The sequence below is a fragment of the Hyla sarda genome, chromosome 1 (genome assembly GCF_029499605.1).
Source record: "Hyla sarda isolate aHylSar1 chromosome 1, aHylSar1.hap1, whole genome shotgun sequence".
In the NCBI taxonomy this organism is placed as follows: domain Eukaryota; kingdom Metazoa; phylum Chordata; class Amphibia; order Anura; family Hylidae; genus Hyla; species Hyla sarda.
In genome coordinates, this window is record NC_079189.1 from 495,681,237 (window position 1) to 495,694,454 (window position 13,218).

The window sequence follows — 13,218 nt, forward strand, 5'->3', positions numbered from 1 at the left end:
CCTATGGCTGGTTTTACAATGGTGTAATTTGGCCCCATATTTGTGTATGTATTACAGCTGCCCGGTCTGACCACAGATGTGATGATTGGAACTGACAGCGGGCATCATAGGGTAAATGGATGCACAGTAGATTTGAATGGGGCCACAAGAACATGTCTGTAGAGGTAAAAATATGCTTACCCACCAGTAAATATGAGAACGCACAGCTGAGCTGCACATATACAGTCTATTTAAATCGACCTCACAGCATGCAGTTCTGTTATTTTTAGACTGATCTGCAATGTATATGATTTATTATGTACAGAAACCATATCACTAGGCTAGGATACATGTGCAAAGATAATACATAGTGCCTCAGTTTGAAATTAGGAAAAAATACATATAAAGTTGAGTTGCTTGGTTGGCCTGATATCTCAAGTTTCTCAACACTTCTCCTGTGTCCCATTCTAAAAAGTAAAGCAATGTGAATAACCTGCTCCATGTGCCTATACTTCTAGTTTACTATGATATGATACTTTTACTTTCAGATTAATTTGTTCCTTTTCATGCCCCATTTGTTAACCACTTTCACCAGACCTTCATATGTTATAGAGTTATAGCCAGTGACGACACTTGTGATCCACAACCTCAGATATGTTACCACTCCTTCTCCTATCATTTTACAGCTAGTGACACTTCAACCATTAGCAAAGCAGATTCCACTTTCCCCACAACATGCCCGGTATAATCATATGGCAACGTGTTTTGTTTGCCATTAATGGAGTTAGCTAGCATGCATTTATGTGCATGGCGTATCTAATTTTGTAGGTTTGCAAAATTGTTTAGGTGAGATTAAGTAAGCAGAATGTGCCCAAAAATTGAGCAAATAAATTCTTCAGTACACTTACTTCAGTTGAAATTTTTTGCAAGTCATAACCTGTTTATCTTTCTGTCGACAGAGCCATATTAGGGCTTGTTTTATTTCTTGTTTTATCGGGGTATACCACGCACCGGCCTATAACACGCACCCACATTTTACCAAGGATATTTGGGTAAAAAAAGTTTTTTACCCAAATATCCTTGGTAAAATGAGGGTGCGTGTGTGTGCATGTGTATACCCTAATAAACTGTTTCTGACCCCGCAGAAGTGCCCAGGAAAGGCAGGGGAAGAGAGGCCGTCGCTCCCCACTTCTCTCCCCCTGCCTTTGCTGGGGTCTAGGGCCCCGCTGCCGCCGCTTCTCTCCCCCTGGCTGTCGGCGCCGCTGCCCATTGCCTTCCCCATCCCCGGTTTTATAATTACCTGTTGCCGGGGTCGGGTCTGCGCTGGTTCTGGCTCCGGTGCCAGAAGCAGCGCGGACCCGACCTCGGCAACAGGTAATTATAAAACCGGGGATGGGGGAGGCAATGGGGCAGCGGCGCCGGCAATGGGGCAGTGGCCTCTCTCCCCCTGCCTTTCCTGGGGGCTTCTGCGGGGTCAGAAAAACCGGGGATGGGGGAGGCAATGGGGCAGCGGCGCCGGCAGTCTCTGGACCCCAGGATAGGCAGGGGCAGAGAATTGGGCAGCGACGGCAGGTCTCGGGACCTGCAAAAGCCGCTGCAGTTCATTGATTTAAAGTGCCCGCTTTAAATCATTGAACTGCAGTGGCTTATCGGCGTATAACACGCAGATTGACTTTAGGCTAAAAATTTTAGCCTAAAAAATGCGTGTTATACGCCGATAAATACGGTAAATGTATTAAATCCAAACGGAAATGAACTCACTTGCACAAAATTGTAATATATAAACTTTATTCATTCACTTTAAAAAATATATTTAAAAAAAGGAGGTGATAAACCCCATTCAGAGAAGAAACAGAGCAACACCCAAAACTATCAGCATGTATCATAAAGATATATGACAGACCCAAAATAACTATATTGCATGTGCTTTCACAGAAGCTTCATACATTGGAAGCACCATGGGAAACCATAGAATGCATCACAAAGTAAGTACAATACCACTTTAGTGCTGGGAAGTGTAGAAGCAATGCCGACCCAACACACATATCTGCAAGATCCTTCATCCTGGGGTTCTTTTTTTAATGTATTGCAAAATATATATATATATATATATTTGTTGGGGAAAACAAGAAATATGCCATTTTGCGGGGTCCAGTTCTATTTTCCACCCTGCAGTTAAAATGGTAGCTTTATTCTGCGGGTCAGTTCAGTTACAGCAATACCAAGTTTATAAAAAAAAAATTAAAAATAGCTTTGCATCACCATATTCTGACCTCTATTATTTTCTTATTTTTCCATTCACGGAGCTGTGTAACAACTTTTTGCACGGTATCCTGTAGTTTTTATTGGTTAGATTTGACTGATTGGTTGATTAATCCATGTTTTTTGAGGGAAGGGGACCAAAAAAATTCAAAAATATGAACAATTCTTGCCTTGCGTATCTTTTTTCTCTGATGATGTTGCTTGATAAAGTCCCAGTGAGCAGCCAAGAAGGCTCTACATGATTCTTCACAATTGATAATGCTGCTGTGAATCTCCAGGGTCAAGAAGCAAAAATGATAATTAATAAGCCCCACACCATGGTTGAATGCAATGTTGTACTTCGTTGGCATAAGATGCAGGCAGCTTTTTTTTTTTTTTTTTTACAAAAATGTTATCGTTTTGGTGGAAAAAAGAAATAAAACTCCCGCAGACGCATCCTGAGAGTTCTCTAAATAGAACCCCTTGCATTGTCTGGCATCCTGTGCTTCTGAAAACTGAATAGCTCAACGTGAGGCCCTAGCATGTGCGCATTATCTCTACAAGGATATGTTACTGGAACTCGCCTGACTTCTCATTGTTATATGTATATCATTATCCGCTGTAGACTTTTCTATAGGATTCCATAATATTCAGAAAACACCAACATAATCATAATAAAAACGTGCTATTAATAGAGCAATGGTCTGTATGTTTTGGACTGCATGCCATTTGCTGAGAAGCAAGTTGCCTCTGGAACTCATCAGAAAAGCCTGCCAACTATGCCAACATATTTTGTTTATCTTTTTCAGCACTGGCAATCACTGTATGTTCTTTCTGTGTATATCGTCTTGCTCTGCATTTGGTAACACCACTAAATCTATGTGCTGGGCACTACTCCACTCTAGCAATTGCTTAATCTTCACACTTTAGGTCTATAATAAAAGGGGAACTTTATCCCTGTGAGGTTGTAGCAGAGTGCTGCATTGTGACATTGCATGTTGCAATATTCCATATCTTTCTATGAAAAAAAAACAATATGGGACTTCCACTCAGAACAATGATTCCAGGTTTTACTCAAACTGCATTTCATATGAAATTATGCAACACCAGGTATTTATTTACTGCTCACAAGGTGCATATGTGACAAAAGACTCCATGGTGACAGCTTCTGCCATTGTTGATCAGATTCAGAGTCACAAAGCAGGGTCACACATTGTTGGAATGCAACAAGCTGAGAAATATTTGCAATGTACTTACCAAGAAATATTGTAGCAACAATGATGCCATTCACCAGAATTCATCATTACAGGCCTGGCATGAGATCTTCTTGCAGGGCCATACACAGAAAAGAGCGTACTTCTGGGCAAAGATTAAAATGGGCTAGACCAGGGGCTAGACCAGGGGTCGGCAACCCCTGGCACGCAGGGTGCTTTTGAGTGGCACACAGGGCTGGCTCCGGGCGGAGAGGCGCTCACTCCATTAATTGGGATCAAGTGCACTTGTCCTAGATCCCCAGGCGAGCGAGCGCCGCTTTAAGCTGTGTGTGCACACACAGCTTAAGCCTCCTCTCAGTTTGAGCTACAGGACCTGCGGCTTCACTGAGAGGAGACCTGTGAACTCTGCCCCCTTGCAGTGCAGGCACCGATGACGTCACTTATCGGTGCCTGCACTGTAGCGGGAGAAGAACGCAGCTTGCTTGTGCTGACCAGGAAAGGAGATCACTGCATGGGAAATAGTATTCTTTTTTATTTTATCACCCTGGCATTAGCAGAGCAGGGGAGCCAAGGTGACAGGAGGTGGTATGGGGGGTTTGCAAAGTGATGATGAGGGGAGTGGGGGGGTGCAAAGTGATGACAATGAGGGGGGGTTGCAAAACAATGAAAATGAGGGGAGTTGCACAGTGATAATGATGTGGGGGGGTTGCAAAGCGATAACGATGTGGGGGGGTTGCAAAGCGATGACGATGAGGGGCGGTTGCAAAGCGATGATGATGGGGGGGTTGCAAAGCGATGACGATGGGGGGGTGCGAGTGATGGGGAGAGGGGTGCAAATGATGGGGAGGGGGGTGCAAGTGATGGGGAGGGGGTGCAAGTGATGGGGAGGGGGTGCGAGTGATGGGGAGAGGGGTGCAAGTGATAGGGAGGGGGGTGCAAGTGATGGGGAGGGGGGTGCAGGTGATGGTGCAAGTGACAGGGGGTGCAGTTGATGGGGAGGGGGATGATGATTTGGATGTGAAGAAGGACTGGCTACTTCCCTACCTGGCTACCTACAAAATTACCTGCCTGGCTACCTACCTTATTAATTTCCTGGTTACATACCCACCTACTTAGGTTGCTATCTAGGTAAGTAGCTAAGTACCTACCTACATACATAGCTACCCATTTACCTACCTATAAACTTAATTCCATATCTACTTACCTACCTGCATAGCTACCTACCTACTTATATCCAAGGAAAATTTGTAGCTCACCAAAGTATAAAGTGCAGAATGCAGTGCAGTTTATTCAATTTCAAACAGTGTTACAGAGCAGGCTATGTTTCGTCGCCTCTCATACTTGACAAAGGCGAAGACAGGTCGCTGAAACGTAGCCTGCTCTGTAACACTGTTTGGAATGGAATAAACTCCACCGAATTCTGGGGAGTACACTGGAAAAATACAGAAACTAAGATGTTTGACCTGCAGTTGCTGCAGTGATAGATATTGGCTAGAAGAAGTCTTCATTGTGGTCTGAGCAAGATGGAGAACAGAAGGAAAGAGGCCGATGCCGACCGTAAATGATGTGAATTGTGAGTCAGTTAAGGTAACTGTATGTATATTATTGTGCAACATGACTGAGGTCTGATCCTGGGGTCTGTATTATGTAAAGGGGGGGGGGGGCTGTATTATGGTGGGTGGTGATTCTGGGGTCTGTATTGTGGTGGGTGGTGATTCTGGGGTCTGTATTATGGTGGGTGGTGATTCTGGGGTCTGTAATATGGTGGGTGGCGATTCTGGGGTCTGTATTATGGTGGGTGGTGATTCTGGGGTCTGTATTATGGTGGGTGGTGATTCTGGGGTCTGTATTATGGTGGGTGGTGATTCTGGGGTCTGTATTATGGTGGGTGGTGATTCTGGGGTCTGTATTATGGTGGGTGGTGATTCTGGGGTCTGTATTATGGTGGGTGGTGATTCTGGGGTCTGTATTATGGTGGGTGGTGATTCTGCATATACAGTTGTAATATGCCTGTGTGCAGCCGGCTTAAACTAAAGGAATTCGCCAGGCTGGGCTTGATATCCTTTCTTAAAGGGCCTTATGCTATTACTAGGTATGCAAAGTCCAGTGTTTATCAACCAGTGTGTCTCCAGCTTTTGCCAAACTACAACTTCCAGCAAAGGCTGTCTGATGATGCTGGGAGTTGTAGTTTTCCAACAGTATGAGGCACACTGGTTGGGAAACACTAATGTACACCTTTGGTTGTTAGTGCAACCAATGCTTACATTTCAGCTTACTTTATGACAATAGTGTTCCAATCTTCTGTATTGTAAAAATAAGAAGTTGGGTAAAGCAAGATGTCAAGCATCTGCAAATGCCAATAATAACTAATCAGTAAAGCGGGCAACATGGCATCTAATGTTCAGCTCACTGATGAGCAAATTGTGATTAAACCCTCCATCATCAAAGGCATCAGATCTCTCTTACACTACATTAACAGAACTTAACTTACTGAAAGCTCGCCAAGAAAGAAACAAAATTATGGAACAAAGAACAAACGGAAAGATGCCAGTTCCCATGGAAACATCCTGCAAACCCAAACATTTTGGCTAGGCATTTACATTTCATACATCTCTACAAATGTCTCTCAAAGCACAATAAGCGTAATGGATGTCAGATGCCTAGAAGCAAATGAATGGCGCTAAATCAACAGGAGGAGCCAAGCATCATGGTTCAGTGTATGCTGAATATCAAAGAACTGCAGGTGCTTCAATAGCAGGTGTGCCCGTCACAGTGCCGTGTGCCCGTAAAGGGGTACTCCACTGGAAAACATTTTTTTTTATATATATTAACTGGTGCCAGAAAGTTAAACAGATTTGTAAATTACTTCTATTAAAAAAAATCTTAATCCTTCCAGTACTTATCAGCTTATATGCTTGAGGAAGTTCTTTTCTTTTTAAATTTCCTTTCTACCTGACCACAGTGCTTTCTACTGACACCTCTGTCCATTTTAGGAACTGTCCAGAGTGGGAGCAAATTCCCATAGCAAACCTCTCCTGCTCCAAACAGTTCCTGACATGGACAGAGGTGTCAGCAGAGAGCACTGTGGTCAGACAGAAAGGAAATTCAAAAAGAAAAGAACTTCCTCTGTAGTATACAGCAGCTGATAAGTAATGGAAGGACAGAGATTTTTTAAATAGAAGTAATTTACAAATCTGTTAAACTTTCTGGCACTAGTTGATTTAAAAGAAAATGTTTTCCAGTGGAGTACCCCTTTAAACTTCTAAGACATATGTAACAAAATGGTATTTTATTATAGGAAGAATGCCGTCCAGCAACAGATCCAAATGCTGAAACATGTTTATATTTATAATCTGTTTCTATTTGCTGATTGTAATTTTCTTTTATTACATTTTTTTGTACATTATTATGGGGGCTGCCACCTTTCCAAAGCTGTTTTTTTTTTATAAAGCATCTAGTTATATGCCTTATGGAAGGACTCATAGACATAGATGAAAATGGATAGAACCTGTCCCATTCAAATGAACTATTACCTTTTCAGAGGTCATTCTACTGGGAGGGGGAGGCTGTTATGTGTGCAAAAGCTATTGTGTGTCTCTCTACCTGAGAAGGCATTACTGAAAAATGATCTCTACAATACAGGAAATGTCAGCTTACTTTTAGGCCTGATGGTCAGAATGGAAACTGCAAGATTTCAGAATTAAGATAAAAAATAGTTAGAAAATTTGAAAAAACATTACCAAAAAATTCTATTAAAGTATGGTTAACATAAAAATTTGATCACAAAAATAGATCATTTTCTGATTACACATTCCCTACCTGGATACTCAATAGAGCCAGATACTCAATTTACTACTTTATAATAGGGGCTGCCACTTTGCCTTAGCTGATTTTAACAACATTTAGAGATATGCTTTACAGCAAGCCCCATGGACATAAACTGAAGCCAGAGCAAGCACAATGGCCATAGATGGAACCTTAAATGACTTTATATCCTACGTGTGTTTCATCAAATAATACAACTAATAGCTGTCTACAAAAATATCCGTATACAATTTAAATGTAGCAGACTATGATCAATAAAAAATCTGCCATGAAAAAACAATTTAAATATAATAGTTGTCAACATAACATCTATAAATAAATAATACAACAGGATCTATGAAATACAAGCAACAGAAACATGAGAACACGCAACCCAGCAACAAAAGAGTTAAAATACAGCTTGAACGCAAGAAAAGCTACCTGTCCACTGACTATCCAGAGCTCAGAACGAGGGCTGAACAGCACACCTGAGCATAGAAGACACTCCCCTCCTAGCCATACCTGTGAGAGTCCAGCCACGGCAATAGAGAGCGCAGGTTCTATGCGCAGTCTGGAGATTGGCGGACCAGAGTAATAGGCGGAGTGAAGGAGGAGTTATTGGATATAAAGCACGGCGGGAAAATCAAATAGAGTACGGCCGGCATCAAAGCCATACATATGAAAGGAGCCGCTTACACAAAAGGATGCAAGCCAAGATTTGAAAAGCCGCAACAAGGTCCCTGAAGAATCGCATAGAGGAAACGCGTAGGATCGGTATAGGATCGGCATAATATACATACCCAAGCTCCAAGGATGAAAAAGACGCACCTTATCTCCTAAAAGAAGAAAAAAAGCTAAGTGGCATGTGCAATAATTAATAGTGCAATAATAAACTGTGGACAGTGCAATAATATTTCAGTGCTATGAGTGAATGAGGACATTGTATATAACATACTCACCTAAAAGCACTACACTGATGGATACAACTGATTGCCCAGTTAAGAAGACAATTTGCACATAGCCACCTTGCAACTAATCTGTGCACAGCAAAAAAACGCATGACATATGCACAGTTTGAACCCTGCCTGACATTATACAATAGAAGACAGAAGCAAGATACATGTCTCTTCAAGTATTTATGTTGAAGGCTAGAAAAAGGCAGCTAAGGTGCGATCTACAATAATATATACACCCGATAAGTGTTCAAAATAATTTTAATAATAAAAGCAATTTTAAAAGGTTCCCTGTTCGTCAGTCTACATCTCTACCTGAGAAGGCATTACTGAAAAATGATCTGTACAATACAGGAAATGTCAGCTTACTTTTAGGCCTGATGGTCAGAATGGAAACTGCAAGATTTCAGAATTAATATAAAAAATAGTTAGAAAATTTGAAAAAACATTACCAAAAAATTCTATTAAAGTATTTTTAACATAAAAATTTGATCACAAAAATAGATCATTTTCTGATTACACATTCCCTACAAAGTGAACGTATCACCTGGATACTCAATAGAGCCAGACACTCAATTTACTACTTTATGATAGGGGCTGCCACTTTGCCTTAGCTGATTTTAACAACATTTAGAGATATGCTTTACAGCAAGCCCCATGGACATAAACTGAAGCCAGAGCAAGCAAAATGGCTATAGATGGAACCCTAGTGACCTCTATGGAAGAAACTGCAGCCTTATACTTGGAAACAAACAGAAAATCCAGCCCCTGCCCATATAAGGGATCTGTAGCCAATGATCGCTCTCTTGGGTTGCTGCTCTCGTGGATGCCGGACTATCAGGACGGATCTGCGCAACTTACAAAGACACTCTAGGCCTGAAGCCTGCCGGCCTCAGCCTCAATCAAACCGTGAGTCCTAAACTAAATCCCCGCTAAATCTAGCGTGACTTGCTGGACCTCAACTAAATCCCCTAAATCCAGCGGAACAGCGCATATCAGTCTACGGACTCTAAAACGCTTAAGGTCTTAAGGTCAATCTCTAAGAGACTTTGCCTAAAAAGTTTGCATCAAATTAGTCTGAATGAAAGTAAATATGTGTATTGTGCAAAAAGCGCTCTGCTAGTTTGTTAACGCAGATGCCTAAGCAGTGACTTGGGCATATGCGTTAACAAACTAGCAGAGCGCTTTTTGCACAATACACATATTTACTTTCATTCAGACTAATTGTATGCAAACTAATCCTCATCCATTTCTCATTTATATATTATTTATTTTTCATTAGTTTCCATCCAATCACTTCTTGTTTTACAACAAGCCAGCAATCCAGCCTGCGGCTTATAGCAAACAGCCACCAAATTTAAAATACACAGACTATATAAAGGTTCACACAACATGGGGTACATCAGCTATTGAGAAAGGGGTCTCCCCGAAACGCGTCTAGCCCAGTACCCATTCCATACGGACCACCGCCAGGACCTATTACCTTACTTGCAACAGTTGGAACATCCCAATGCCGGGACCACTGTTTTAAGACGTGCGCATGCTATTCCGCACGCAAGCATTGCCTGTATCCACTCACCAGCCTGCCCGTTTGCCGCGACTCCAGGTATAAGCTTGAGCACTCATCTGTGCCCCACCGGAGAAGACTCGGGACCCACCGCGCAGACAGACCCACTGTGCCGGCTGCCCAGCCGAGCCAGTCTGCGACGAGGAGCCCTGCACACCAGGGGCTACCATCCCGATTCCAACGGAGTGGTGAGTGGTGCAGCAGCACCAACTATATTTGCTTGCTAACTCATTTGCTTGCTACAAATATTCTTTTGGATTGTTTCTATATTCTCCTGGATTACAATTGTTTCTATATTCTCCTGGATTACAATTGTTTCTATATTCTCCTGGATTACAATTGTTTCTATATTCTCCTGGATTACAATTGTTTCTATATTCTCCTGGATTACAATTGTTTCTATATTCTCCTGGATTACAATTGTTTCTATATTCTCCTGGATTACAATTGTTTCTATATTCTCCTGGATTACAATTGTTTCTATATTCTCCTGGATTACAATTGTTTCTATATTCTCCTGGATTACAATTGTTTCTATATTCTCCTGGATTACAATAATACTTAACTGTTACTGATTATTCCAAGACTGCCGCTAATACACATCCGGAATTGACCAATATCCAAACTCAAACAGTGGTGGCTGCCGTATGAATCTTATCCTATTATTTTAATTACTGTTTTTTATATATATCTATTTTATATGTATATTAGTTCTCAGTAAGGGCCCTGCTGAGACTATTTATATAATTATCTATCTAATAAATACTGTTTAATCCAAATCTATATACAACTAGTCGGTCATATTCATTTACCACTTTGCATCACGTCTATATATCTATTATTTTACCATCCTATTTTATTTTATCACATCATTTTAATCCATTTTCTTCTATCACTATTATTCACACCACAATTATGTCCTATCCATTTTAATATTTTAATATTGTATTGTATTTTACGCAACAAGTACCGTATTTTTCGCCGTATAAGACGCACTTTTTCTTCCCCAAAACTGGGGGGAAAAAGTCGGTGCGTCTTATAAGGCGAATACACACCTATCGCGGCGGTCCCTGCGGCCATCAACGGCCGGGACCCGCGGCTAATACAGGACATCACCGATCGCGGTGATGCCCTGTATTAACCCTTCAGACGTGGCGATCAAAGCTGACCGCCGCGTCTGAAGGGAAAGTGACAGTAACCCGGCTGTTCAGTCAGGCTGTTCGGGACCGCCGCAATTTCACCGTGGCGGTCCCGAACAGCCCGACAGAATAGCCGGGTTAGTGCTTACAGGACACCGGGGGGGACCTTACCTGCCTCCTCGGTGTCTTCTCCGTTCAGGGATCCCCTGTATGGCCGGCGCTCTCCTTCCTCGTCATCACGTCGTCGTATACGTGCGTCGGCGTGCGTAACGATGTGATGGCGGCGACGGAGAGCGAGGATACCCGGCCGGCAGCAGAGATGTTCCGGAGCGACGGGGACACGGCGACAGCGATGGAGCGACATTCAGGGCAGCGGTGAGGGGTCCGGAGCGGCGGGGACACGTGAGTATTACCTCCTATGCAGTGGTCTTCAATCTGCGGACCTCCAGATGTTGCAAAACTACAACTCCCAGTATGCCCGGACAGCCAACGGCTGTCCGGGCATGCTGGGGGTTGTAGTTTTGCAACATATGGAGGTCCGCAGGTTGAAGACCACTATTGGGTTCAAAATCTTTATTTTTTGTTTATTTTGCACCTATAAATTGGGTGCGTCTTATACGCCGGTGCGTCCTATATGGTGAAAAATACGATATATACCTTGAGGTCTGCAACCCTTCTTCCTTTTAAGAATATGAACAAACAATGAATAATTCTCACAGCTAAGTGGTAAGTCCAAACCCTGAAATCCACATCCCATTTATACCAACAAAAAGTACCAGAACTATTGAAAAGACAGCATCCTACATCAATAGTGTTGAGCGGCATAGGCCATATGCGAATTCGCGAATATTTGCGAATATATGGACGAATATTCGTCATATATTCGCGAATATTCGCATATTCGTAATATTCTCGTTTTATTTTCGCATATGTGAAAATTCGTGTATGCAAAAATTAACATATACAAAAATTAGCATAAGCGAAAATTCGCATGTGCGAAAATTTGCATATGCGAAAATTCGCTCACCTGTCTCACACAGTAGTATTATAGCTGGAAGCAGAGAGGGGTGATCACTGTGATGTGTACTGTGAAAAAAAAAACGAATATTCGTAATTACGAATATATAGTGCTATATTCGCGAATATTCGCGAATTCGTGAATATGCGATATTCGCTAATAAAATTCGCATTGCGAATATTCGCGAGCAACACTATACATCAAGTATGTGATCTAGCCAATGTATCAGGGCAACTCTGAGCCCAGATCATCAGTGACAGTGCCGATTTATCAGAAGCTGCAATAGTTCACACCATAGTGTGGTTAACTGGAGAAGCAACTGGAAGAACATGCATAGGGTTGGTTCAGTCTTAAACCTGTTACAAAATGCACAACTTATTTTGTTGATATCTGTCACTCTTTGGCTTTTCCAGGCTTGGCTGTTCTGTAAACAGAGGCTCACAGCAGGGCAGATGAGCGGTGTTTCTTCTCTTTTTGTAGCTTTCAGTCCAAGAACTATCAGGGAATTAAGCTCAATCCTAGGAGGGGCTAACCCGGCCAGGGAAATATCCTTGGTGCCTTGGCACCAGTCATTGTGGTGTGGCACATTAACAGTCTATGGCAGGCACATGAACCAACTATGACCTCTAGTATCATATTGAACCAACTCTGAGGGGGGTGAGCTTGGGCAGCCAGTTACATTACTGTAGCAACTTTGACCTTGCCCTTGCACCAGACTGAAAAGTCCTATCGGCAGCCAATCAGAGTTGCAGGCATGGGCAGATATCTCCTAGATAGATAAAACAAATGATACCTGTGTGTTAGCTGATGGCTGTTTTCAGAGTTCTAAAATTATGTTTTCTTTCTAAGCTGAAGAGTTGCACAGGTAGGGCTGAGCTGCAGCATGCATGCCTCCTCCAACAATATTTTATAACTTTGGAAACAGCCGTCACCTAAGAGACAGGTATCTATTGTTCTATCTCCCCGTCAACTATCTGCATAATATAGAGTGGACAGATTCTCTTTAACCCCTTAACGACCAGGGACATATATTTACATCCGTGGCCGGCTTCCAATGTGTGGAGAGCGCTCAGAAGCTGAGCATGCTTAGTATCTGCGGCAACCGGGACCCATGGCTAATACCAGACATCGACGATCGGGCTGATGTCCGGTATTAACCCTTTCGGCGCAGCAATCAAAGTTGATTGCGGCATCTAATATGGGAGAATACACTGCCGGTTATCTCAGCAGAGCTGTTTGGGACCATCGTGGTGAAATCGTGGCATCCCAAACAGCTGAGAGGACTGCGGGAAGTGTCTTACCT

The 13,218-nt window shown here is 42.6% G+C and overlaps 1 protein-coding gene across 3 annotated transcripts in view; it reads left to right on the forward strand.

Annotated features, from left to right (window-relative positions):
- CCDC112 (coiled-coil domain containing 112) overlaps nucleotides 1–13,218 on the forward strand; it is a 66,759-nt gene that overhangs the window by 1,218 nt on the left and 52,323 nt on the right. For 2 of the 3 annotated variants that reach the window (XR_008847454.1, XM_056537438.1), the window contains exons 2-3: nucleotides 58–164; nucleotides 1,915–1,964. The exons of the other annotated variant lie outside the window; for it this stretch is intronic. Coding sequence is in view for 1 of the 2 variants with exons in the window: in XM_056537438.1 (XP_056393413.1) it covers nucleotides 137–164; nucleotides 1,915–1,964 (78 nt within the window). In the remaining variant the exon portion in view is untranslated. The remainder of the gene's footprint in view (nucleotides 1–57; nucleotides 165–1,914; nucleotides 1,965–13,218) is intronic. 3 annotated transcript variants of the gene reach the window in all.